The 27,852-nt window shown below is 41.4% G+C and overlaps 1 protein-coding gene across 1 annotated transcript in view; it reads left to right on the forward strand.

Moving 5' to 3' along the window:
- The first annotated feature begins 17,565 nt into the window (after nucleotides 1-17,565).
- Nucleotides 17,566-27,852, forward strand: part of ARID5B (AT-rich interaction domain 5B) — a 192,500-nt gene continuing 182,213 nt past the window's right edge. The window contains exons 1-2 of the mRNA XM_081234657.1: nucleotides 17,566-17,621; nucleotides 18,046-18,300. Coding sequence (XP_081090783.1) covers nucleotides 17,601-17,621; nucleotides 18,046-18,300 — 276 coding nt within the window. The 5' untranslated portion in view covers nucleotides 17,566-17,600. The remainder of the gene's footprint in view (nucleotides 17,622-18,045; nucleotides 18,301-27,852) is intronic.

Below are 27,852 nucleotides of genomic sequence, written 5' to 3' on the forward strand. Positions count from 1 at the left end.
GTAGCATATAGCCATATTCTAAATGTATTTACTCTTTGTCATGGCATTCCACTTCTGTGTATCTATCTCACAGAAAATGCACAAAAATATATGTTCAAGTTCACTGCAACACGTCATGGAAAATCGTAAGCTACCTAAATATCCAGAAATAAAGAAAAGGTTAAATAGTTGTGGGATATTATGCAGCATTTTGTTCTTTCCTGTGGTGTGTCTCTACTGTGTGTCAGTGAGTGGCACGGGGATAAGTGAGAAAGCAATGTCCACTTAGTCCGTATTTCTTCTATTTGAAATTTTAAGTGACTTTAAATTTACTTAATTTTATAATTAATCATTAATAAGAAAAATTGAACCCTGATGTAATAGTTTTTAACTCACGGTCTTTTCTTCCTGGGCACAGGATGCTGCTGCCTGTCATTTAGATTGTTCCCCATGATCAGAGGGCCTGGAAGCTGAGTGAGAAAGAAGGCTGATGGATGAGCATGGAATTGGGGCCAAGGTAGCAGCCATCTAGAGGAAGGAGTTCTCCCAGACCCAGGCGTGCCTGCGTAACCCTTTCCCTCATAATAGAATCCAGCTTTCCAAGGACTGATGTTCCTGTAACTGCCAAAATCGAAGTCTCCTCCTTTAAAATGCTGGATGAAGATCATCTGAGTCTTCTTCTTTGGCTTCTTATTTCAGAAACTTCAAGCAGATCCTAAACACATTCTTTCTTCTGTCAGATCCTAATACAAGGGGTTGAGTTTCAGCTTTGACCAGGTGACTGCCCTTGAGAAGATGAGAGCTGCCTACCTTCCTCTTGAAGAGTCACGTCAGCGTTCTAAAGGCTGCGGGTAAAAATTCTATCTGATTTTGTCTCACTCAAATTTATATAACCCATTTTTCTTCCTGAAAAAAACCTGTTTCATGGATCAAAGTTTATTCAGTACTTTAGGAAAACTTGCCAAAGTACTATTTTTCAGCATGTTAATATTCTCCCTTGATTGGACACGAGCTATCCCTTCTCCCTATGACCTCTTCAGCCACTCAGGCTTTTTCTTGGTGAGTGTCATTTCCAGATAGTTGGTCTCATTGATCATATGTGAATTCTACATATTGACCACCCACCCTTATAATCACAGTCTCCTCTGTGACATAGGATTTGGTTTGTAGTTTACAACAGTGCCTTGGATAAAGGCTTTCTCACATCTGTGATTTTATTTTGTTCTCAAAATAGTTTATCAGGTATGAGTGCCTCTGTGTCATCTGTCCTACTGGGAAGTGAAGTAACTGAGATATGTCTTAGTGATGATGGAACCAAGCCTCTAACTGGTATCTCCTACCTTTCAGTCTTGAGCTAGAAGCCCATTAAACCCTTGCACAAAATAGGTTTTCAATACACTGGACTTTTTAAATCACTTGAAGCCTGGTGCACTGAAGGCTTAGTCTGGTAGGTGATGTCTAACTTTAAACCACTAGGTTTCTCTCTTATTAAAATAAATAGGCTGGCACCACTCTAGTCATGGCTGTTCCTTTACCATTGTTGTTATCTAGTAGCATTCCTGTCCCTCAGGGGAAAAGCAATGCAACTACAAAACTTATTCAAAAAGTCATGGAGGGACTTCCCTGGTGATGCAGTGGTTAAGAATCCGCCTGCCAATGCAGGGGACACGGGTTTGAGCCCTGGTCCGGGAAGATCCCACATACCACGGATCAACTAAGCCCATGTGCCACAACCACTGAGCCTGTGCTCTAGAGCCTGTGAGCCACAACTACTGAGCCTGCGTGCCACAACTACTGAAGCCCACATGCCTAGAGCTCGTGCTCTGCAACATGAGAAGCCCGCGCACCACACCGAAGAATAGCCCCCGCTTGCTGTAACTAGAGAAAGCCCGCATGCAGCAACGAAGACTTAACGCAGCCAAAAATAAATAAATAAATTTATTTTTTTTAAAAGTCATGGAGTTCCAGGAATATTGAGATAATTCTCAGTTGGTAGCACCAGAGAATTCTTTATAGAAGAGGGACCCTTGAGCTGGGTTTCAATGAATGGTGAGGAAGGGAAGGTTGAGTAGAGGCATTCCAGGAACATGAATGTCATAGACTAAAACATGACAGTAATGAAGTTTTTTCTGTCCTTTCAAGATCCTGTTTCTCACTATTTAGATAGAATATTAAAGATTATCAAAGGCAGTAGTGAAAGCAATTCCTCTTTGTCTGAAGGCACTCCTGAGCTTCAAGAGACAGCCAGGGCTTCCCTGGTGGTGCAGTGGTTGAGAGTCCGCCTGCTGATGCAGGGGCCGCAGGTTCGTGCCCCAGTCCGGGAGGATCCCGAGTGCCGCAGAGCGGCTGGGCCTGTGGGCCATGGCAGCTGAGCCTGCGCGTCAGGAGCCTGTGCTCCGCAATGGGAGAGGCCGCAGCAGTGAGAGGCCCGCGTACCGCAAAAAAAAAAAAAAAAAAAAAAGACAGCCAAATGTTAGGGCACTAGGCACATTTTCTTTGCAAACTGGTTTGCAAAGAAATTGCATTACTTGTTCTTGGGACTAAGTTGCTTATCGGTGGCCCATTCTTTGATTTACACAACTGATGTCTTTTCATTCTTATGTTAAGTGCTATGCAAACACAACCTGAAGAAAATCCTCAGACACCTATCTCCAACTGTACTGCCACCCCTAGGGCCCTACAGTTTAAGTTCTAGAGTTGGTAGAGCAGTTGGGACTTCTGTGTCTCTTATTTCCCAGCTACAAACTAATGTGGAAGAGCAAGATACCAAAGGAGGAGACCCTTGAGGGTGTAGATGAGCAGGTCAATGTTTATTGAGTGAGGTATTGGGAAGCGGGGGATTGGGCGCAAAGCCAAGCAAAAGCCCCGAGTTATCAAAGTGACTTCAATTGATTTACTCCTAGTCTGCTTCTCAGATCACATACCCTTTGCATGGCACCCAATTAAAAAAAAAAACAACAAAAAACCATCTACCAGTAAAGCACTTCCTATCTGGCAGAAAAGTCAACTGCCCCATCAAAAATCACACAATATAGTTATTTACCCATTTTGGGTTCCCTCAGGGCTCAGTCTCCCATAATAGATGGTTTTCTTTTTACCCAGATAAATTTATCTTCTTGGATTAACTAGCAAATGTTCCTTTCCCAGAAGATGGTGCCTTAACACCCGAGGGTCAATTTTATTCCTTTATTTCTAAATCCTACAAATAATTCACGTCCCCTTAGACGCTTCCTCCTCAGTAAATTTGGGCAAGTTATTTAATCTCTCCATGCTTCAACTGCTAAAAAGGACTACTGAGAGTGCTTATATCGTAAGAGTTGTAAGGATTAAGAGAAATAATTCAAAGTATTTAGTAGCGCCCCTAGCATATAATGAGTGCTCAATAAGTGTTAGCTATTAATTTTACTTTGAACATTCTCTGGTTACAGTCATTGCCTGTTTTGCACATCTGCAAAACGTTTTCCAGTGGCTAAGGCAAGGAAGTTTTAGTACTTTTTCTTTCTATATATATCTCATAAGTAATACATTGTAGAAAATTTTGAAACTACCAGAAAGTACAAATAAAGAAACATAATTGCCTTAATTCTACTATCAACATCAACTTGTATGTTTTAAGTTAAAAATATTTCCTTTTAAAAACAAGAGTATTTTTAGTATCTTTCCAGGTCAATAAACATGTTTCTATTACATTCTTAATATGTGCATATTTTCCTTTATTAGTGTTACACCATAATTTATTTAACCGACCCTGTATTTCGATTACTTATGTTGCTTCCAACTTTTTCTTATTTTGAACAATGTTCTGGGGTAAATTTTATATTCCTTTTGTGAACTTGTCCAAAACGTTCTTTAGCATAAATTCATAAGAGTGGAATTTCTGGTTTTGAGGGAATGCTGTATCTAAAGGACGTATTATATACTGCCGAATTGTCTTTCAGAAGAACTGTGCAAAATTGGCAGTCTCCCCAGTGGGGCAAATTCCATCCTCTCATTTCCGACCCAATACTGGCTACTATTTAAAATAGTTGCCAAGGGCTTCCCTGGCGGTGCAGTGGTTGAGAGTCCGCCTGCTGATGCAGGGGACACGGGTTCGTGCCCCGGTCCGGGAGGATCCCACATGCCGTGGAGCGGCTGGGCCCGTGAGCCATGGCCACTGAGCCTGCGTGTCCGGAGCCTGTGCTCCGCAACGGGAGAGGCCACAACAGTGAGAGGCCCGCGTACCGCAAAAAAAATAAAAAAAATAAAATAAAATAAAATAGTTGCCAAGTTGATGGGTATAGACCTAATTTCATTTTTTAATTAAAAATTTTTATCAAAACTGATAATGAAAAGTAATGATGAAAAATTTTTTATCAAAAGTAATGATGAAAACTTAATACATTCACTGAACATTTGAATTTCTTTTCTTCTGTGACATCCCTGACAGTTTCAACAAAGAGATGGTAAAATGTGTTGTTAAAAGCACAGACTCTAGACTGATTACCTGAGTTTGAATCCATATTGAATCTCTTTCTAGCTGTGTGACCTTAGGCAAGTTACTTATCCTCTCTGAGTGTGCCTCAGTGTCTTCGTCTAAAACTAGTGGCTAATACTAGTGCTTACCATAGAAAGTTAAGTACATGCAGGCATTTTGGACAATGAGCTACTGTTACTGTTTGCCCATTTTTCACTTGGTGTTTTGGACTTCTTTAGGTGGACATGGTGAAGAAGGCAAAGTGGAGGATACACAGAAGTGACCAGGTAAACAGAATGCATAAAGAAACATGAAGTGTCATGCTAGCTCCTACATTTGAACATTTCCAGTATTTTCATGTGTTTTAAAGAGTGAAGAACAAGAATGGTTTCATGCATTGTTATCCACTTTGTGAAACCCAGTTTAACACAAATGAACAGAAGCCGTGACAACATGGGAGTTTTCTTGGTCTGTGCATGACACTGCCCCCCAGGTCAAGCAGCTCCCAGGCCGTGCTGTCTTTCACCTATAATGACCCATGTTGAGCAAGCCCGGTGAAGTAAGTACAGCTACATTTGTCCCAGAAGTCTAGGGGCCCCAGCCTCTGGATCTCAAAATTCAAATTATCTAAGAATTCCTCTCCTCTCCATGTTAAAAGCACAAAGAGGAATTTTTAGAACCCAATTTTGTACTCTACTATTGTCCTCAGATTCGGGCACTGTCTAGAAATGCACACAGTCGCAGAGATTTCATGGAGGGTCCGAAGGAACCTCAGAGCCCATCTAGTTGAACTTCTTCATTCACAAGGAAGGTTCTGGATCACTATAGCCACAACAGATCCAAGAATAGGAAAGCAGAGAGCTCAGGGTGCTTCCTAACTTTTGGAGTTTAGGAGCCTTCCATGTAATTTGTTTTAAAATGTTTAAACCCAACCCCAGTGTTGATGGCATTAGCTAAAGATGGAGGAGCCACAGTTACTCCCGTCCATTCTGCTCATACATCTTGTCCCAGAATGATCTGAGGCACTTACTTTATGAAGGTGGAATTTCATAGCATGTATTTGAGAACCATTTGTCTAAGGACAATCATCTCTCTTCCTCCCCCCACCAACATCCCAACCTTTTCTCCTCAGAGCTTTGCCTTACCTAAGTCACCCAACACCACTTCCCATCTCTGGGTCTCAGCTTCCTCCTGTGTAAAACAAGGGTGCTCTCCTAAAAGATGCCTTCCAGAACAAACATGTCATGACTCCACTTAAGGGCCTATATATTGACTCAAAGAATGTACTTTCCTGAAACAAAGTACTTTATGACAACAGAAATCACCACCTCCACAATCACTGTTATTGAAAAACAGCTCAAGAGGTCCACACAGATTTTTAGCCAGACACAGAAAACAACTCAGGGCCCCTCACTTCCATACCTTGACAAGCCAGGTACACTCAAAATGGGGACTGCTTCCAAAAATAAAAACATGGGTCCTAACTTAGGGAAGGGGGGTTTAAAAGATCAGCTTACCTGACAAATATAACTTTACAAACATAACTTTTCAATACTTCCAAGGAAAAATTTCAAAGCTGATCTTAATACCGTCTTTCCTGTGATGTCTTCCCAAATGGCTGCAATTCCTGCCCTCTCTCCATGGTACCACGGTCCTTAGTGGCTGGACCCGTGATTCTCATCTCTGGTTGCACATTAGAATTCCTTGTTTGGGGGAAGGGGGTAAAAAATTCATATGACCTGTGTACTTACCCTCAGAAATTTTGATTTAATTAACCTGGGGGTGTGATCCCAGTGTCATATCTTAAAAACTCCCCAGATGAGCCCAGTGTGCAGCCAAAGTTGACTGCCAGTGTAGATGAACTGGCTCCAAAGTGGGGTACATAATTCATCAAGATGCTGAAAAAAATTATAGAATGTCTTCTTATATATATATTTTATCTCATTCTTTTAAAATTCTTTATAATTTATATTTTGAGTATATTAGTATATATTAGTACATTTGTAACAGATTAGTGCAGAGGTAAATATATATTTTATCAACAAATATACACATATCTGGTGTGCATTCTAAAACAAGGGTTTTCTGATAGAAGTGCATCCTCCAAAAGTTTGAATCTAAATAATTCATTGGGTAAGTAGCCATTTCTACTAAGTAGACATTTCTTTAATTATAGTCTTTGTGGTCTGTCGTTAGCTAATTTTATGTTGTTATTTGCCTTTCATCTGTGCATTTTGTCTTGTCTCTGAAAGTAGAATGTAAATGCCTTTAAGGCAAAGATTCTGATTCCTGCTTTTTACTAACCTTCATATTTCTTGGCATGGTGTATGACCCATGGCTCTTCAACTCTGGGCAAACCTTAGTTTCCTCACTTAAAAAATACTGATAATAATAGTACCTTCATAGCATTATTATGAGGGTTACATTTGAGATAATTCATACATAGTTTCTAACATATATTATGTTGCTCAGTGAATAGGAGCTATTTTATTACTTGTTTGTTGAATTGAATTCTTACATCCCATACATATGGAATGCCAGGTACCATGCTAGAAAATGAGAAAAAAAATGTATAAGACATGGTTTCCCCTTTGAGCAGCTCATAGTCTAACAACAGCAAAAAAACCCCCAGACATTTAAACACTCAATCATAAGGATACAAAATAGATGTTAAGATCGGCATATTATAAAATTCTATGAGAATATAGCTAAGGGAGCAATTAATTTTTCCTAGTGCCTTGAAGCATGAATAGGAGTTTTCCTGTGGACAAGGAAGAGGCAGATGCTTGAAAGAAGAGCATAAGCAAATGCATAGAGCACTTGTTCTCAAAGTGCAGTCTGAGGATCCATGGGAATCCCTGAGACCACTTCAGGTGGTTAAAATAACAATCATAATAATACTAAGACATGGTTTGCTTTTTTCACTCGCATACTCTCACAAAAGTATAGTGGCATTTTCCAGAAGCTACATGACTTGTGATATTCAACAGATTAAATGTAAAAGCAGCTATGAGAATCCAGCTGTCTTCTATTGAAGAGATTTATGAAAATATAAAACAATGCCCTCTCTTTTCACTAAGTTATAGTTGCTTTTTAAATACACATATGTCAACATGTAATGTGTTTATTATTATTTTTAAATGAGTTAATGAATATTTAAAATATTTCAATTATAATTTCTAATGTAAATATATACATGTATATATTTATATTTATATATTTATATAAAACCACCATAAACAAAAGCTCTTTGAGGGCCTCAGCAATTTTTTAAAGTGAAAAGGGTCCTCAGACCAGTAGCATAAAGGCATAAAGTTGCATGTTGTGTTCAAGGAATAAATGAATAAATGAAGACGTGCAGTTAGCTGCCTCCAGTTCTTTTTGGAGTAGAGTGTAAATTATAAATATATACATAACACATTCATACACAACGAATATGATTACCATATCCTCTCAGCCCATGAATAACAGATAAAATATGCTAAAAGGCTGAAAGATTTAACCTGAATCTATTGGTGATTTTTGGAAAGGAGGAGGGAGCAGATTTAGTTAATCCAGTGAAAGTCATCGCATATAAATTTGCAAAGTACTCCCTGGGCTGAGGTCATGTGTTTAATTTTAGCAAGTAGGGTGAATACGTTTGGGTAGGTATTTATACTAAGCAGTGGACTGAACTGGAGATAGGTTTGACAGTGGAAACAGTGATACAATCTTTATTATTTTCAATGCAAAAAAAATGAACTATTAATGTGATGTTCTGGTTGAGAATTTAAACTCTCAAAAAATCTGGAAATTCAAAGTCATGGTACCCATAGCAACCATAACTCTGCCCCCTTGCATGCCCAGTGTGGAGTATTTTGTATTGCAGTACATGCTGTGAAATCTATGCCTAAATGTGCTATATAACAGAGTTACAGTTGCTGTGGGAACTGTAACTTTGAATTGCCTGCCTTTTGTATCATTAAACTTTCAGCTGAAGCATTGCATGAAAGGAATTTTTTTTCCTCCATTGCATTTCCTCATTTAAAAAAAATTGATTAGGTGTTTTTTTTTAAAGGATGTAAATGATGTTAGACTCAAAAGGAAGGATAATGCATTCTTGTTTCCCAGATATATGCACTGATATAATGTTAGTGAATTACCACATTTACATATTTCAACCTGCAATAACAAGTCATAAAATAATCCTCGATTTACATAGAACCTTTAGTCCTGAAGGGTCCCATCACACACACAGACACACAGTAACCGAACCACATTGGACAAGAAAACTCAATAAATATTTAACAGCACCCAACAAAATTATACAGTGCTTTAGGACAAGCAGTCAGGAAGAAAGGTACTATCATCCATTGGTGGAACACAAACTGAGGAATGGGAAATCTCATGCTCCATTCCTACTTTTTTGATGGCATTGTCTCTGTCTTTGACCTTGAGTCAGCGACTTGAATCCCTCACAACTCTGGGTATTCCATCTTCTCTGTTTACTGAGGAAGTATTTCTAGGACCAATGACAAGAAAAGACTTCAAAAGGTCATTTGGTTGTGTATACTACTGCCAGCCAAGGCACATACCTACATATTCTAGAACAGGCAATTACAACTACAAACTTCTACTACAAAAGGCAAGATAGTAAATATTTTAGGCTTTGAGGGCCATACGGTCTCTTTCGTAACTACTCAACTCTGCTGTTTTAGTGTGATAGATGCCATAGACAATACGTAAATGAAGGAGTATGGCTGAGTTCCAACAAAATTTATTTATGGACACTGAAATTTGAATTTCATATAATTTTTATTTGTCACAAAATATTTTTCTAGTGATTTTCAACCATTTAAACATGTAAAACACATTCTTAGCTCATGGGTTGTACAAAAACAGGTAGTAGGCTGCAGTTTGCCAACCCCTGCTCTAGAAGTTTGAGTTGCATGTCAGGCTGAAGGCTACCTGTAGACAGAGGTGTGCTTCTAAATATTTAACTACCTCCACAACCCAAAAGAGCTATGCCTGTGTTAATTTTTATATATCTAGATCTAGATGTAGATACAGATATGTACGTATGGTATACATATATGATTTAGATATATATGATTTAGATATATATGTAGGTGTATAAGTTCATTACACATTTTGCTGATACACAGGAAGTGTAGCACAAATGTACAAATAATAATAAAATATGCCACACTCTTCACTGTAAATTCCATAGAGCCAATCTATTCTCAGAGAATGCTTTTGTTAACTATTTGCTGAACTGTTATATCCATAGCTAACCTGTAATTGCATTAGCCAATGAGTGTAGTTCCAACCTGAATATTGTTTGAAATTTTCATTTAAATTGAGGAGTAAAATAAAAGTGAGAAAACAAAGATGTATCCAAAAATCTCACTCTTTCACCAATGACATGAGCAACTTCTTTGCTGAATTATACAGCTTTCAAAAATTTCCTCATTTTTTTGTGCTATTCACTATATTATTGGCTACAGACTTGACACACTTTTTTTTAATGTGATTTTAAGCCTCGTTCTTTTTTTTAATTTTTATTTTGTTCATTTATTTTTGGCTGTGTTGGGTCTTCGTTGCTGCACGTGGGCTTTCTCTAGTTGTGGCAAGCAGGGGCTACTCTTCATTGTGGTGCACGGGCTTCTCACTGTGGTGGCTTCTCTTATTCTGGAGCATGGGCTCTAGGCACGTGGGCTTCAGTAGTTGTGGCATGCAGGCTCAGTAGTTGTGGCTCACGGGCTCTAGAGCTTAGGCTCAGTAGTTGCGGTGCATGGGCTTTGTTGCTCCACGGCGTGTGGGATCTTCCCAGACCAGGGGTCGAACCCATGCCCCCTGCATTGGCAGGCCGATTCTTATCTACTGGGCCACCAGGGAAGTCCTTGACACACGTTTAAGTTTAATCCATGTATTAGGGCTCTTCAAAAAAACAGAACCAATAGGAGATATATGTATCATAGTTTGATATATATATATATATCTATATATATATATCTATATCTATATATATATATATATCATAGTTTGTGGAGGCTGAGAAGTCCCAAGATCTATAGTCAGCAAGCTGGAGACCCAGGAGAACTGACCTTTAGTTGCAGTGTGAGTCCAAAGGCCTAAGAACTAGGACAGGCAATGGTATAAGTTCCAGTCCAAAAATCGGCAGGCTTGAGACCCATGAAGAGTCAGTGTTTCAGTCCAAATCCAAAGGCTGGAAAAGACCCATGCCCCAGCTCAATTAATCAGACAGGAGTTCTCTCTTACTCAGACTTTTTTGTTCTATTCAGGCCTTCAACTTATTGGATGAGGCCCACCCACGTGGGGTTGGGGGTGATCTGCTTTACTCAGTCTACTTATTCAAATGTTTATCTCATCCAAAAACATCCTCACAGACACATCTAGGATAATGTTTGACCAAATATCTGGGTACCCCATGACCCAGTCAAGTTGACCTATAAAATTAATCATCACAATCTGCAATATTTACATTTTCTCCATTCCTTTCTTAAGTCTAAACAATCAACAATACAATAAATCAAGCCCTGATTGGTAATGTTTGCTGAGTTCCATGCTCTAAATACTCCCACCACAGCCAATTTCAAGCTACCAACATAATGCCAATGGGCATGGGTTGGGAAGAGATATGGTAACATACTGTGATATAGTATTGCAGTCATCACAATACAAAAGGTGTAAGTAACCTCAAGAGTAGAGATAATAGTAAAATGTAGTAAAATAATTAGAAAGTGATGAGTTTTCAGTATGTACTACCTTTGTTTTTAATACAAGGTATTGTGAATTTATATTTTTTATTGAAGTATAGTTGATATAAATATATATATACATACAATTTAATATTTAACAATAGACATGTTTAATAGCCAGCTTGAAAAATTCCTGAAAATGCAACAATTAGCTGTGGTGAGTCCATAACAGGTGGTTCCAGCACACCCTGAGAATGGCATTGTGTAAACTTTGTTTGAGGCTCCTCTGGTCCCTTACCATCTTTGTGAAAATCCTGCCCAATTTCATTTTGGCCACAGCTTACTGAAGATGAGAACAGAAACAATCTCACTATTCTTCTTGGAATTACTTTTCCTCTGAAGTACTCAGATCTCTTTACACCCTTAGTGAATTACTACGTTTACATATTTCAACCTGAAATAACAAGTCATAAAATTATCAGTCTGTGGCCATGGCAGAATGTAGGTGGAGACAGCCCAGGGACTTGCTGGTGCTTCCATGGGTTTGGCTGATGGCCTAGCACAGGGGGCTGCCACTATACAGATGACCAGTCTGGATCATTTTGCCACAATTATCTGAGAAATTCTGACAAAGCCAGAATTAGGATTTGAGTCCTACAGACAATTATAGCCATGGACAGGAAGACACAGAAAATCAGTGAAGAGTGGCCCCTTGACTTGCAGTTTAGTGATTTACCTACCATGCCCACTCTGCTTTTAATGCTTGTCAAGTATTTTTAAGTTGTAAATCACTAAATACAAGGCATCATTAACGTCCATTTGAAACTGCACAGAGAAATTTTTAGTAGGTGGTATTTGAGTCCCCCAGTGGAGCCAATACCCCATGTCTGTACACTTTCTTGTCTTCTTTTTTAAAAATCAGGTATGGCAAGATGTTTTAATAACCTCAGATGGCTGGGACCTCTGTTTTTGGTATGATCTAAGATAGCTGTTCCCAGCAATGCCTTTAATACCATGCTGGGGGTCAATTTAATCAAATTCTTTATTAGTATGTGGATCACAAATGAGTCTGAAGAACAAGGAGCCTGTAAGTCACCACCACCCTCTCCCCTAGGACATGGCCACCTGAGATGGAATGGTGTGGCATTTCGGTTAGAGGGACAAGGTCACGATTTAGTCAAAAGTCATACATACTCCCCTGCAGTGCGTGCAATTTTAAAAAGAAGAGAAAAACGAAGCTTAGTTATTTCTAAACTAAATAACCCAGAAATGTCAAGGGCAGTTGAAGGCAATGAATTGTTAAAATTAAGGGGTGTTTGGGTGTATATGTGATTGGGGTGAGGGAGTGGGACTTGGCTTTGATTTACAAACAAGTCAGCAAAAAACAGACTCAGCATTTCTATTGTAACTGGAAATGGCTTGGGCAAATTTAATCCAACTTCCCTGAAAATACTTGATGAGTCTCCCAACGCAGAGAAAAATCAAGATAAGATAGGAAGTCTCCGTCTGTACTAAGGGCAGAGGACCTTGGGGCTTCCAGTGCCCACAAAGGGCATCACATGACCCCTCCCGGGGCGGGGCGGGCGGGGCGGGGTTTGGAGGGGGCGGGGTTTGGAGGGAGATGGGGGAGGGGTCCCTTTCTCCGAGTTCCCCGCTTCTCTCTTGGCTCTGCCTTCAAGTCCGTGAGAAATCTGTCCCAAGCTACCGGCCTTTACTGCCTGGAACTGAGTTAAGAGGCTCAGTGTGTCTCCCCACCACAGCCCAGGAGACAGGCGACAAATAGGAGGCCCAAATTTAAGATGTAGCTCAACCTTTGACCACTAGAGGTCTCCTGGAAAGCAATGACCCGTATAACCCTATTTACCCTCCTTAAACCCATAGACTTGTTGAGCTCAGACTCCGCGAGTCTGCTCTGCTGGAGACCGCCTTATTAATAACGCCACCCACCCCCACCGCTCGCGATGGCGCCAGGCTTGGAAGGGGGGAGGGGACTACGCAGTGGCTGACCCTCGGACCGTGCTGGCTTTTCAATCCACGAATCAGTCCGCAGACTCCGGGGCTACCCCCCTCGAACCCCACTTCTTGACCAAGCAAGACGGGAGAGAGCCTCTAACTCGAGGTCCCCAGGTGGGCAGCGCGGAGTCTCCCGGACTTCTAACCAGCTACGGACTAGCCAGGGGACCAACGTGTAGAATCACTTAGCATGTCCACCAGCAGGCCAGGATCCCCGCCCTGCCCGCTCCCCCAGCTTCGCCCCACTCGTTCCTCCTGCCCCCTTTCACCTTCCCCCTTTACCTCCCGATCGCCAAAGTGGCCTGAGTTTAACCGGTGGAAGGAAATTAGGGGACCATTCACCGTCCCTGTTCTGACCCATGCGGTATTTTCTGGAAAAATACAGCGGCTTCTACGTGGAAAAGGGAAGAAAAAGAAGAAAACAAAAACAAAAAAAACGTGGTCGGGGGAGCAAGGAAGGAAACAGCCAGGTTGAATTCCCAGTCTTTATGAAGCAATTCGCTCACCAGTGAAAGAAAGCTGCAGTGGCAGCTTCGAGCCACATGCGGTAGTGTGTAGCAATTAGTAGATAAAATGCTGACTAAAGTGCTAAAACATGAAGTATTATTATAGCCAAGGTCAAAAATGTTTCATTTGTCTTTTACAATTTGGGGGGGAGGGGGAGGCCCAGAGGTGCGCAGAGAGGGTTGAATTTTTGAAATGGTCGCCTTCTTTCTTCAACTGTACTTTAATTTTTTTTTAATGATCCTATTTATTACAGTCCAAGCTGCCTAATTATGTCACTGCTAGGTTTCGCAACTAACTTAACCCTCCTGATCCTTTATTCACAGACACTGAAAAATGTGTCTACTGCTTCCCCACTCCCTTCAGGGGTGAGAATGATTTTTAATTTTTTAACCTTTTAAGTAAACCAAATAAGTTAAAACAGAGAGTTGGGTTTTGGCTTAGCAAAGCAGCCGGAATATAGATGTGTGGGTATAGGTTCCTGTGTTGCAGTATAAGAAAGAGCCCAAAAATAATGTGTGATATAAACATATACTGCTTTTTCCCCACTCTTCTTTTATACACTGTGAGTCGAGTCCCAGCTACAAGCTTTTTTTTATAGATAAAGCACTTGCTTTCATGATTCTAACTGTCCAGAATGGATTGTCTTCTTACAACATTCAATCTGTTTATGAGTATTTACTTTACATTAGCCCAAGGACCCTGCACTGCAGGAGTTTGCCTCTATTCCCCTGGGTGTCAGGTGTCTCAAGTCTTACATCTGCTCTGTGATTGATGGAACCTTGAATCCACGTTATTACTCTCTTACAAGCAGAAATCAAACAGGCTATTAACTACATTACTTCAAAGAACTGCTTCAATACAATCTCCTTAATTGAAACTTTCTTTGTATGGATATTTGCTACAGAGATAATTTACAGGTGCCTATCAAGCATCATATCAAAGAAGTAAAATAGAGGGGGTTGTTTTTTGTTTTTGTTTTGTTTGTAAACACACACCATTGTGACCTATAATTTTAAAAGTCATTCACAGGATTGGACCTGAGGTTTGATTTATTGGATTTTATTAGGTTCATGGGGGTGCTAGTGCTGCTCCTGTAAAAAGAGCGGGAAGATGCCCCTGTGATTCAGTTTTGACACCTGACTGACTATAAGACTGCAGATTTTCAGAAATATTCAGACCTAGATCCCTGCAACTGTTAACATCTCAAAAACCTTATCCGGAGTTTTCCAGAAGACAGATCAGGCAGCATGCAGCCTAGTTCAGCACCTAACCTTGTACAGACATAGAAACAGGGTTTCTAATTAGGTGAAGTTCCTTACAGACCCTTAAAGACTTATAGCAACAAAGCCAGCAGAAGTTGCTTAGATGCTATAAAGAGCTGTGTATTTTTAAAGAGAGAGATTTAATATACAATCGAGGGATACCCTCAGGCATTCTGTTGAGGTTTCCTGCATAAATGCTGCTGCATTGGTCATACAGGAAACTGACTCACAGTCGATCTCAAATATGATCTTGTCAAAATACTGCAACTCAAGTTTTTTAATATAGTATTTCTTGAACTGAATGTATATATTTACACGAACAGGACAGAGACTAACTGCAGCCTTAGGCGTCTCTCATGTATTTTTAAAAAATTATGTAAAATGCCCTTCAGTCAAGTCCATTCATATGTAAAAAAATGAACAAAATGGGTTATTCTAATCAAACGTCTGCAGTATGCATCATAAACTTAAAAAGAGACAGAAAGCACCAGAGAGCTGTAATTTCTCTTTGTAACCCATGCTTATAAGATAGAAAGATCAGATGAAATTTCAAGGAAGATAATTAAAGAGTGATGTGCAAGTCATAATTGGCTAATGCAAAAGATGGGAGACTGCGAATTGTTACATTGTCCTCCATGGTGCAGAGTTGTGATATTACTTTAAATTATTAAAATAGTTTTCGACATCTTTCAGAATACCGGCTCTTTGGCATGGGCTTTTATTACTTACTGTAATTGGAGGATCTGCCATTTTCTTTCGTTTATCTCTGTGTGTATAGAAACGAGCTAGGTCTTGCCTTTTATTACTTCCCCATGTTCTGAATCAAAAATGTGGTTTAGATAATGTTAAGTGTCCTAATTCTTACTGCAGTGGACGCAGACGTTTTGAAAAGGCATAAAAATACACACAGAGGGTCTTTCCACCTCAAGTCACTGGATATGAGGCATTTGTGCTCTGCCGGGTGTATTAACTTCAGCCATGTGAATATAATTTTCATTAAAGTAATCCTGTTTCAACTAGATGCTGTGACTAGAGGTGAAACGTTGCGAAAGCGTTAAAAATAGCTTACTAGTAATTTCAACATCCTGTAATTTTATCACAGATCAAGTTTCAACTGTCATACTATACAGACCTTATTCCCCATATAGTACATGTTTACTTTTTTAGCATGCCAGACCCACTTTGGAAAGATTGGTGCCAATATACTAAAATCGGAGGGGGGTGGGTGAAACACTGAAAGGAGTGGGAGGAGGGCGGGGAAGGGGATGGGGGAGCGTGGGGGAAGCGAGTACACCATTTTACATCCACACTGCGAAAATGCAGTCTAGCCAGGCGGAGGACCGGCAGCTGGGTCGGAGCGAGCGAGGGCTTTGCAGTCTCTGCCTGTTCCTTGTTCTGTCGCTCTTAAGTTTCTCTGTGTTTGCATAATAGCCATGCATGCAAACCTCGCAATGCTCCAGGGCTCCAGAACAATAAATATACACATTTAAAGCCTTTATTGTCTTACGGTTCATGCCCCCGGTTTTCAACAGCTTAATTTCTGGTTGTATGTAACTAGTTTGCAAATGGATTTTTTTCAGTTTCAAACTATTATTGAGGAAGCTCCTCTCCCTTTTTGGCGGGGGGAGGGGTTGGGGGTGGGGGAGTAGCCGGTATATTATTCCTGTAGCGCTGGGTTATATAAACACATTATCATTTGAGAGCGCCCTTGGCGTCCATCAGCATTGTAAACACGTACTAGTGTATATACTTCAAAATTAAAGAATGCACACGCAGAACCGGGAGCCTGAATTCATATTCCGAGCAGACTCGCTGCTCGCATTTATTGATTTATCATGCATCGTTTATTGTTCCAGTCCCTAAATGCAGTCGCTGTCCGTTCAATATTGTTTGCAAAATCTTGAGATGTGTGTGCGCTGCTCACTTGTCTTTCTGTTCTTTTTTTTTTTTGCTGAGTATTTTTTTTGCGAAGCGAACAAATGCATTAATATTTATATGTTTATATAATCGATAACCCACTTTTCCCTTCCATGTAAATAGGCATCAAAAGATAATTTAACAGATTAGTTCTCGAAAACATGGCAGTGAGGAAGCGTAATTTAACTATCAAACAAATCTACATGTCTAATAACAGCAAATCTGCTAAGGAGCATTAGAAAGAGGAGCAGCGCCCCGGAATCTCTGCAGGAAATGTTCTTTATATTAGACATATACAAGCAGGTCCTGTCAGATACACAGCGGAGATCGCTAGCTCTCCTCTCCTCCAAAAATCTCATCAAATGAAACCGCTAGACAAGAGGGATTAGGAAGAGGTAGATCTCATCTTCACACACTTTTAGGGCAGAATTTATTTTTACAGACCTTCCTATATGTTTTTTGCCTTGATCCATCCTCTGCCCGCCGAGATCGGACGGAGCCTTTCTGCCGATTATGAATTTGATCAAGCCACGTTTGGAAGGAAATCTACACATTTTTGACAGGAGCTGAAAATTGAGTCGTCAGAGAAATATTAGGACACATTTTCAATCATTTTGGTGCCGAAGGGGAGGCGAGAGCTTAGTTTTATATTGAGACATTACGCCGGCTGAAGGCAGAGAATGTTTTTCCCTGCCAGGACCTGATGCAATCCATTCAAGCCAACAAGTTTGGAGAGAATGTTGAGTTCAATCAATTCAGAACGTCGAGATGGAGCCCAACTCACTCCAGGTATTTCGCTCTCCTCCGCTCTTCCGATCCCGGCACCCCCCGGCACCCCCCAGCCCCCCGGCTCACCCACACCTCTGCACCCACCCACACCCCCCACAAACTTTTCACCAAACTTTTACCCTCTGCATCCCCCCAAATCATTTTTATTGTTTAAAAAAATCCCTGCAGTGATCATACATACATAATGTAATTTTACCGCCTCAGATGGAGAGGTAGGGAGAGGTGGGGGGGCCCGGAGTCTTTTTTTTTTTTTTTTAAGGGAGGCAGAAAATTTGTGTGGGCTCTATTATTTTTTCCACCCAGCTTTATATCTGTTGGCTCTTCTGTATTAAGAGTGTGGATGTCTGTGTGTAAATGTGTCTGGGAATAGACGTTTGTGCTCTGATGGCTACCTTATTTATTTGGTGCTTTTTTTCCCCTGCAGTGGGTCGGCTCACCGTGTGGCTTGCACGGACCTTACATTTTCTACAAGGCTTTTCAATTCCACCTTGAAGGCAAACCAAGAATTTTGTCCCTTGGCGACTTTTTCTTTGTAAGATGTACGCCAAAGGATCCGATTTGCATAGCGGAGCTCCAGCTGTTGTGGGAAGAGAGGACCAGCCGGCAACTTTTATCCAGCTCTAAACTTTATTTCCTCCCAGAAGACACTCCCCAGGGCAGAAATAGCGACCATGGCGAGGTGGTAAACTTATATCTCCCTCTCTTCTTTCTTTATTATTTTTTCCCGTAGTAATGCTTATTACAGGGCAAGCTTGAAAATACTGTATTCACTTCTGCAGGCGAGCAGGATCGACTTCTTTTTTAAAGGGGTAGCGCCACTAGCTGGGGCTCGAGTATTTTGCCATTGTCAGAGTTTGGCTGTCAGCTTTACAAAGAAGATCCAACTGCTGATTTTAGTCAAGATCAAATAACTTGTTCGAGAAGGGTTTTGTTCAAGGATGTGTGTGTGTGTGTGTGTGTGTGTGTGTGTGTGTGTGTGTGTGTGAGATCCTGCTATTGCCGCTTGAACATCACATGCTTTTTATATTTTTTGCCTTTTGAAAATTTACCTTCGCGTCTGGCTCGGTAGGGGATGGGTGGATTTCTTTCGGTGGGTTTCGATATTGTTCCCGTTTTTCTTTCTTTTTTTTTTTTAAGTAAGTATTTGATATGTTTAAGAGGGCGGAAATTACGAAATGGAGGCAGAGTGAGATCAAAAGCTATTGAGTTGGCAAAGACGTGTTGAATAAAGTGATAAATGACAGGTACTGGAATAATACATTCAAATAACTTGCAGATCTGCCCGGGCGGATTTCAAAGCGGTCGTGTAACCGGCACAAACACGTTAAGCATTAACAACTATCTCTCGTCCCCACCCCCTCCCCCCGGACAAGCCATTTGATGTTCTAGTTTTCAATTACTCCACGCAAAGTGGACGCCTTCCAGCGCGATCTTTGGGGATGTGTGGGACGCGGACGGGGGAGGGAAGGGCAGAGGGGTGTGTGCTCACCCCCTGGCCCTGCGGGTCCGGAGTTCTCCATGCCCAGACGGCGCTCCTGGGGAGGGTGGAGAGGGACAGAGCCTCCCCGGCACGTTTCTGGGCGGCCGCGGGGGCGCTCGCCGCGCTCCCGGCAGGACGCCCGAGGTGAGCCCGCTGTCACCGGTCGCTGGGGCGGCCGCCCCTATTCGGCTCTGTCATTTCATGTGTGACCGCATTTCTGCGGGCTCCCCTCATCAGCTGATCGACCTCAGCGCCCTGGTACCTACCGGGGGAACTGTTTGGGGGAGGCTGTGCCTGCGGCGCGGCGGGGCGGGAGGGCGCGCGGCCGCCTGGCAAGGCTTTGTGTTGCCCAAGCGAGTACAGGGCAATCAAACTCAGACTTCTGAGGGCAGCTAGCTCTGTGCCAGGCTTTCGAGCTGTCGAGGTAGGTGTAAGGATCTTTTTGTTAAGTGAACGGTTCCCCGTTTAACTCATCCCGGAGCTCGAAGCTGCCTGCCAGTCCTTCCAGAATTCCCTGGTCTGGTGGAGTTGATTGTACTTTTGGCACCTCCAGTTCACTCCTTCTCGCCGGGATCGAGTTACCCGTCGGTGGTCTATGCCGGTTAATTACCGGAGTTCGTCAAAACGTTCGCCCTCGGATCAGCCTCTTCGGAAATAAGCCCCTCCCTCCTCCCGAACACCTCTCCCAACCCACACGCCCTCCCCTCCGCCCTCCCGGCCAGCTAAGGGTTTTTAAACGTTCACCTTTCCCGACGTCTGCCGGCAATTTTACAAAGGTGTTGTTTGGAAATGCTGTGAAAAATCCTGCAGCCTACCAACAGGTTGAGTTCTTTGCACCGCCCAAGGTTTGGCTCGGCCCCCTCCCCCGACCCAACTTTCCTGCGCAGCTGTCTGCCTTCCCCTCCCCCTCCTGATTTCTTATTATTTGCTTTTCAAATTTATTACTTCAACATGGCCTGTGATCTGGAAAAGGGAAGGATTAAATATCCAGAAAAGAGCTGGTGCCTAATAGACTTCTGACTGAACCCAGAAGGAAATTATTCAGTGTTTTATGGGATATTTTGTGGCCGCGCTCTTTTTTTTTTTTTTTCAATTGAAAGCGGAATATTTTTTAAAGACCCTGAATTGACCCCACTTGGTCCAGTTTTAATTTCTATTGTGTAATTAAATAGTAAATTCTGATTTAAGAATAAAAGAAATATTAGCCGAAGGTTGCATCTGGTAGAACTAATGATAGTGAATAGATATATTTTTAAATACACGATTTTTTAAAAGATATTTTTCATTATGGGGAAATGTAAGCGAACCATTTTAATGATATTTGCGTTTCGTCACTGCTATATGAGCCATACCTGAGAAAATTAATCTTGCCATTTAAAAGTAAACTCTAGGGGGTTTGGAGAGGGAGATGGCTCTATTTATATTCCTCAGCTGCATATACATCGTCTAATATTATGCATGATTTGTTTTTTAATGCTAACACGGCTGGTAATTAGCTGTATGATTATAGTTGTATATTTCATTAGGACTTTGGCTGATGTCATTGTGAATTATTCAGCCATATTAAAACAATTTTCAATTGAGATAATGACACGCCTCAAAATTATGCAAATACAGGCTACATTGTGCAAAATAATTATGACAAATGTAAAGCAGGTAGAAAGTTTCCCAGTGCAGATCGGTTTTCCACCCTGGTGATGTCATTTCCCCCCTGGCCTAAGATAGTCAGTCATTCATTAGCAGAATAGCAGCAGCAGTCTCTTCTGGAGGAGAGCCTGCAGAAATCAGCATTTACTGCTGGCACCTAGAGGGGGCAACAGGGCCCTCTCATTAAGACATTTGCTTTGTTTTCTCTTACTCTGTTAACTTGTTTATATACAGTGAAATGATTTTATTATTGATTTTAAATAGTTTTGAATGATACATTTGCCATTTGCAATGCATAACTGAAAGAGAAAGGTTTCCTGGTGATGTGCACTGTGCCTTGGAGAAAATGTTCAGCACATTTAATCAGCCAGTACAGTTTATTTAAAGTAACCAAATGGAGGTTAATAATTTCTTGATTGAGCTGACATCAGCATCCATTTCGAAAGGACAGCCAGGACTCCGTATGCTTTTTTGGTTTAAGAGCACCATTCTGTCTTTTTATGATTTCTTGAAATATAAAGACATCAGTTCTAAAAACAGGGAAATTATCATTGTGCGAGATTAGAAATAGCGTCCCTGTGTGGTTTGCTATGATCTGCAGAGGAAATTTTTTTTTTGGTGGGGGAGGGAAATTTTCTTATTGATGTTTGCATTAATTGTATCAGGCTAGGTAAGGCAGGACTTTGTATGCCCATTTTATAGATGGAGACAGAGGCTTGAAGAGTTTATATGGTTTGTCAAAGGTCGCCGGCTAGAACCTAGGCCTTCTTAAGCTTTAGGATTGCTTTATTTTCCCGCTGAAACCTACCCTTGAAACTAGAGCTTGAATACATCATATTATATTCCAGAAGTGTGTACTAAATGTGGGCAGTTCCTTGTACATTTTAGAACTATGACTAGTCAGTTTTGCTAAAGGTCACCAGATATTTAGGTAGCAGAATCATTCTTATTCTATAAAGTTCAGTTAATCCTAGCCAGTGTCATAGAACAATAACAGTTACATTTTAATACCATTATTAATAATCATTAACAATTTATTACTAGTTTAAATAATTAGGATAATGTCTGATCTGCTTATATCACTGCTGCCTACACGTACTTAACAGTGCTGGCAGCTGGTGTGGAGGAAAAGCATTCCAGAGAGTCACATCTTGATTCTACAACTTACTATTTGTTTGACCTTGGATAACTGTAAACACTCTGAACCTCAGTTTCTTCAGCTGCAAAATGGGAACAATAGTAAGGCTGACTGGGGATTGTTATAAATATCAAGAGACATTATTATGGGCAAAATTACTTTATAACTGTAAATTAAATAAATAGAAAAGAGGGCTTCCCTGGTGGCTCAGTAGTTGAGTCTGTCTGCCGATGCAGGGGACGCGGGTTCGTGCCCCGGTCCGGGAAGATCCCACATGCCGCGGAGCGGCTGGGCCCGTGAGCCATGGCCGCTGAGCCTGCGCGTCTGGAGCCTGTGCTCCGCAACGGGAGAGGCCACAACAGTGAGAGGCCCGCGTACCGCTAAATAAATAAATAAATGAATAAATAGAAAAGAGTTATGATTATGGGGGTCTTTATTTTAGATATTCTTAATTTATAAGTAAGAAATATGATAACTTTTATGTCTGTGTGGAGGCTTCTGGGCCTAATCATGATACTGTCTTGAATTATTATGAAAGTGAAGAGCAGGGCCATATGCAAGGAGTTAAGTGTCTTCAGTAATTACCTACAATTGCCATATTCAGCCAGTAACTCTTCAGAGGAGGAACATGGCAAAGTAGGTGGGTAATTGGTTCTGTTACTGGGTAACTTCTGATTACATTCATTTTCAGATTGCCAAGTGCTTAATCTCTAGGCAATATACGCTCTTAAAAATAGGTGGATTGGGGCTTCCCTGGTGGCACAGTGGTTGAGAGGCCACCTGCCGATGCAGGGGACGCGGGTTCGTGCCCCGGTCCGGGAAGATCCCACATGCCGCGGAGCGGCTGGGCCCGTGAGCCATGGCCGCTGAGCCTGCGCATCAGGAGCCTGTGCTCCGCAACAGGAGAGACCACAACAGTGAGAGGCCCGCGTACCGCAAAAAAAAGAAAAAATTGGTGGATATACAAGGTTGGATTTCAGCCTGACGGATCATGGGCTGGATTCTACAAGAAAGCTTGCTGGTCCCCTGCAACAGTGAGTGTGGATGAGTAAGTCGGTGATGTAGGGAGTCAATATCAAGCATATCTGGGCATTACAGATTTTAGTATGCAGCCAGGGTATCTAACAGTGGTTTGACTATCACCAGCCTCACTATCCAGTCAAAAATTGTTAAAAATGTATATTCACGAGCCCTTACTGGAATTAATTTATTTAGAATCTCTGGAATTGGGGTCCAGGATTCTGCATTTTAAATAGTCTTGCTCTAGCTTTGTGGATCTTGGGCGAGTTTTAAACTCTGTGCCTCAGTTTTCTCATCTGTAAAATGGAAATATGGTACCTACTTCCCAGGATTCTTTTAAGGATTAAAGGAGTTAGTACATGTAAAGTGCTTAAAACTGAGGTGGGCACATAGCAGAGTCTCCAGTAATGGTTGACTCATTATTATTATCATTAATATTAGTAGTATTGTTCTCGTTAAAGTTTGAGACCACTACCATGGACCTTCCTAAAGAAAGCTTTTCTCTATGAGAGGGCGGCATCTAGGTTAGTTTACTAGAACATATAGCCAATTCAGGTCCCCCCAGATCAGGCTGGCTTTCATCCATATGGTGGATTTAGCTGTGTTGCCATTATAAAAGGCTCCTTAAGGATTTACATTTTAGTATTGAAACATGCTGTCAACTGGATCAGCAGGATTTTTTAGAAGATCACCTGATCATATCACAGACACACTCTGAAATTCAGGAGGTGCTGGACTGGCCTTGCTCTGCCTGTGGGTGGCCACTCACTGGGTCTCTGGTCTGTTTCCATGAGCTGATTTCTTTTTTTTAGAAGTTTCTGAGATCTCTTCAGTGTCCTCACTAGCCTTGCACAATTTCTTTAACTTTTCTAAGCCTCAGTTTCTTCATCTGTCAAATGGATTTAATGGCTTCTACTTTGCCAAGAGAATTAGTAATAATAACGAAAAGGTCCTGGCAACTAGCCTCGTACCTATACATGCGAGCTCAGCAAATGATGGATGCTGTTATAATAGTTATCGTTTATTTTTAGTAATGATCTTAAGCTAAGAGAAGGAATATCTTTACTCTCTCCCTAGCAGGCCCTTTAGAACTAGGGTGAGAACTAGTGAATTACATGGAGAGAGTTTATTGGACTGTGACAAGTATCAGCAAACTAAGGCCAAAGGGCCAAATCTGGCCCACTGTCTGCTTTTGTAAATAAAGTTTTACTGGAACATAGACTGTTTATGTATTGTTTATAGCTTCTCTCAGACTACAGTGTCAAGAGTTGAATGGTTGTGACAGTGACCATATGGCCCACACAGTGGAAAATATTTACTCTTTGGCCCTTTACAGAAAAAGTTTGCTGACCCCTGCCCTATGGAGTTGATCCGAAATAAGGAATGTGACTGTGTACCTTTTTGTCTTTCTTACTTGGCTTTGGAGCAAGATCCAATAATAGAAGAAATACTTTAACATTAATATGTCAAAAACCTTTACATGTACAAAATTCTGTTTCAGCATTGAGCCTAGGATGTTAAAATTTGAGAATCAGTAGAATGTATACTAAGTTGTATTTTGTATGGTTAAGTTCCCAATTCCGGCCAATGCTGGTTTCATCTATCTTGAGTTAATAAAAGCTGCTTGCTGAGTGCTAACTATGTGCTCCGTGCTTTGCTAGGTACAGAGATGGATGTGAAACAATTCATGATGTGGCTTTTTTTCTCAAGAAGCTTATCAATCTTGATAGATGAGATCAACACACGTTTTTAAAAAATGTAAAAGCAATATAAGATGTAACACATTGGTGAATTGTTCTGACAGTAAATGCAATACGTTTTCAAAGGAAGGGTCACTATCTATATGTTTTTGGAAAAGGCATGTGTTCAATTCCTCAGCTGCTGATTGAAGACCTACTAGGTGCTGGACAGTGGGGTACTGAGATACAGGAGAATGGCCCAGCCCTCAAAAAACTCTTAGTCTACCCCCATAGACAGACACTGGTCACAGAAAAGCTGTCAGACTCTTATCTGCATCCCTTAGTTAAAGTGGAGATCAACTAAGGTCACTATTTATTTGTAGCCTTTCGCAATCTTTCTGGAAACTATGAAGTACTGTCTTCACCTTTGAGGTCTTATTCACTCCATGCATATTTATAGAGCACCTATTTTGTGCCAGAGCCTGTTCTAGGCTGTGTCATCCAGCATTGAACAAGACAGACAAGTACCCCTGCCCTCAGGGGGCTTACAGTCCAGTGTTTGGTTTTAATCTCCCAGGTAGTTTTCACATGGTGCTTCCTGGAATGGTTATCTGTGTGCTTTTCCTGTGCTTGTCACCCCCACTTCCCCCTCCCCACCGCAGTGCTGTTCTCAGAAGCAGAGGGTTGTGCCTTACTCACCTCTGGATCTCCCCACCGTAGTCAGTGCATTCATCAAGTATCTACTGAATGACTGAATGACATGATTAAAATGAATGCTTCCCCACAGGCTGCTTTCTTTAAACTTGGCCCAATTTCTTTCTTTCTGGCAGAGGGTCACTCATCTGTGGGCCAGCTCCAGCAGCCCACCTCACATTTCTTTCTCTTCTAAAATCCATATCATTTTGCACCATAGGCTGTGAAAATGCGCAAAGGTTTTTTTTTTTTTTTTTTTTTAGTAGAACTCGCCAAAGAAATTAGTGACTATTTGGGACTAAATGATCAGGCGAGAGCCAGCATCTCCATCTTTTTGAGCATGTTTCCAGTCTTCAGCCATCAGCCCATAAAAAGTCAGGGTTTTGGGGGAATTCCCTGGCAGTCCAGCAGTTTGGACTCTGAGCTTTCACTGCCAAGGGCCTGGGTTCAATCCCTGTTTGGGGCACTAGGATCCCACAAGCGGCACAGGGTGGCAAAAAAAAAAAAAAAAAAATTGTATTAAAAATAAATAAATAAAGGTTGTTTAAAAAAAAGTCAGGGCTTTGGGGTGGCAGTCTGCAGAAAGATGGGACTTCAGGGAAGAGGAGTCACTTCTCACCTGAGTGTTGGTTGGCAGTTCCGGCGAACTAGCATGTTTTCCAGACTGATGGTCTTGACGAGGCCACGTGTTTGATAGCAAGTCAAAACCATAATCAATTAAAACCTGTCTTGACATTTAGAGTGTCAGGCACATACTAAGGAAATGTTATTTTTATGGAGTGCACGAGTCCATACATGTAAATACTTCGCTGTTAGTCGTTAATAAAGCATACCATTGTTCGCAGTGGCATCTAGTGATACATGACTCAGGCTCATTTATCAAAGTCTAGTTTTAACCAATATCCAGAATATAATTGCTGGAATCAAATGGATTTGCTTGTCATTTTTTATAGCCAGGGTGGTTGGATATCTGCCATCTTCTACTCGGAATAATATTGTAGCTAGTGATTACCCGTTGGCTTGGCTTTTAAATAAATTTAAAATAAATTTATTGATTGTTGGCTTAAGGATTCATTCGCCTCTCAGAAATGTGGTCATGGATTCCTGCATTTCTTGAAAAAATCTGCTCCTGTGCCCTCGCATGTGGATGGCTTTTTCTAGGCGCACCATGATCCTTGCTGGCTTCCTGGAGATTAGAACCTGGGCCTTGGCCTTCGAAGAGCATGGCTCGCATCCTGGACTGTGAGCACCAGTACTGACAACACATGTCAAACGTGTAGATGATGATGATTATTGAAAGGGTGCTTTAGACTCATGCTAATGGCATCAGTCTCTAGTACACACTTGCGTAAATTAATTCTGCTTTTAAAGTCGGACGCACTGTTAACAGCGTTCAAGATGGATATTTGACATTTATCACACAGACTAGGACGTGTGGTTTAACTGCATGAATTTTCTGTAGGATCTTTGTGGCTGTATGAATTGACGCACAGTGGTGGGTGTGCTTACACACATGATGAACATCAAGTTCCGGGTCCCATCTCCATCCTTGAACAGAGAGGAAACCTGGGGGCAGAAACCACGTGTTGCTGGTCAATCTGGTGGCCCCATAACCATCTCCCCTCTCCCCACCTTTCCTTTCTCATGACTCCAGCGCACCTGGGCGGTGATGCACATCCCTCCTCCCCAGAGTTGAGTTCCAAGCCGGATCAGTGGCACTAAACATTAAACTCTTGTCTTTGAGAATAATAGGCTTTGCTTTGTACACCCTCAAGCATGTTGAGCTACTGTGCAGGCTGGAAAATAAAAATGTTCTAATTGTGTCTTTTAAATAAGCATAGGAGTGAATTAATTAGACCATATTTTGTCTTTAGTTGCTTAGTTACACAATAGTATTCCTGGGCACGAGTAAGATAAATTGGCTCTTTTTGTGCCGCCTGCCCTTTAATCATAATTACTGTATTGCTTAGGAGAGTAAAGCATACATAGATTTTGAATTTTTTATTAATAGTCAGAAGTATGCATATGATATATAAAGTATATGCTGTTTAACCTGTTTTATATGCTTTTATGTGGGAAGAAGGTTTACTGTGGTGGTAACATTTGCATTAGTTGCTCAAAGATGGAGTTCTGGGAAATACATAATTGAAATGTTTTTGAATTGCTTTTTCTGGCCTTTTCAATCTTATTCAAAATAATAGTGCCTCCAGTCCTAGAGCAGTCATTCTCATTTGATTTAACATCTTTCTTTGCACTGCACACGCAGCGCCCAGTTTTAACCCTGCAGAGCCTAGATGAGGTTTTGTGATTCACGGGCCTCACACTTTGTGCCTTATGTTTTGGGGTTCACACTGTTGGGGGGCCAGGGGGCAGCAGAGCACCTGCATCCAGCAGCCATGACTCCAGTGCCCTTCGCTCTGGCACTCTTCCGTGTTCCTCGCAGAAGGCTCCAGGGTTGGAGATCATAAGAGTTTGTTGTAGCTTCGACTGGACAGTGCTATGTGCTTGCCTTCTAGGGTCTTGCAAAATGGGATGTGGCTTCTGGAAGGAACTTGGGTTTCTAGCCCCCTCTCC

Source organism: Mesoplodon bidens (assembly GCF_964165515.1).
Source record: "Mesoplodon bidens genome assembly, chromosome: 1".
In the NCBI taxonomy this organism is placed as follows: Eukaryota; Metazoa; Chordata; class Mammalia; order Artiodactyla; family Ziphiidae; genus Mesoplodon; species Mesoplodon bidens.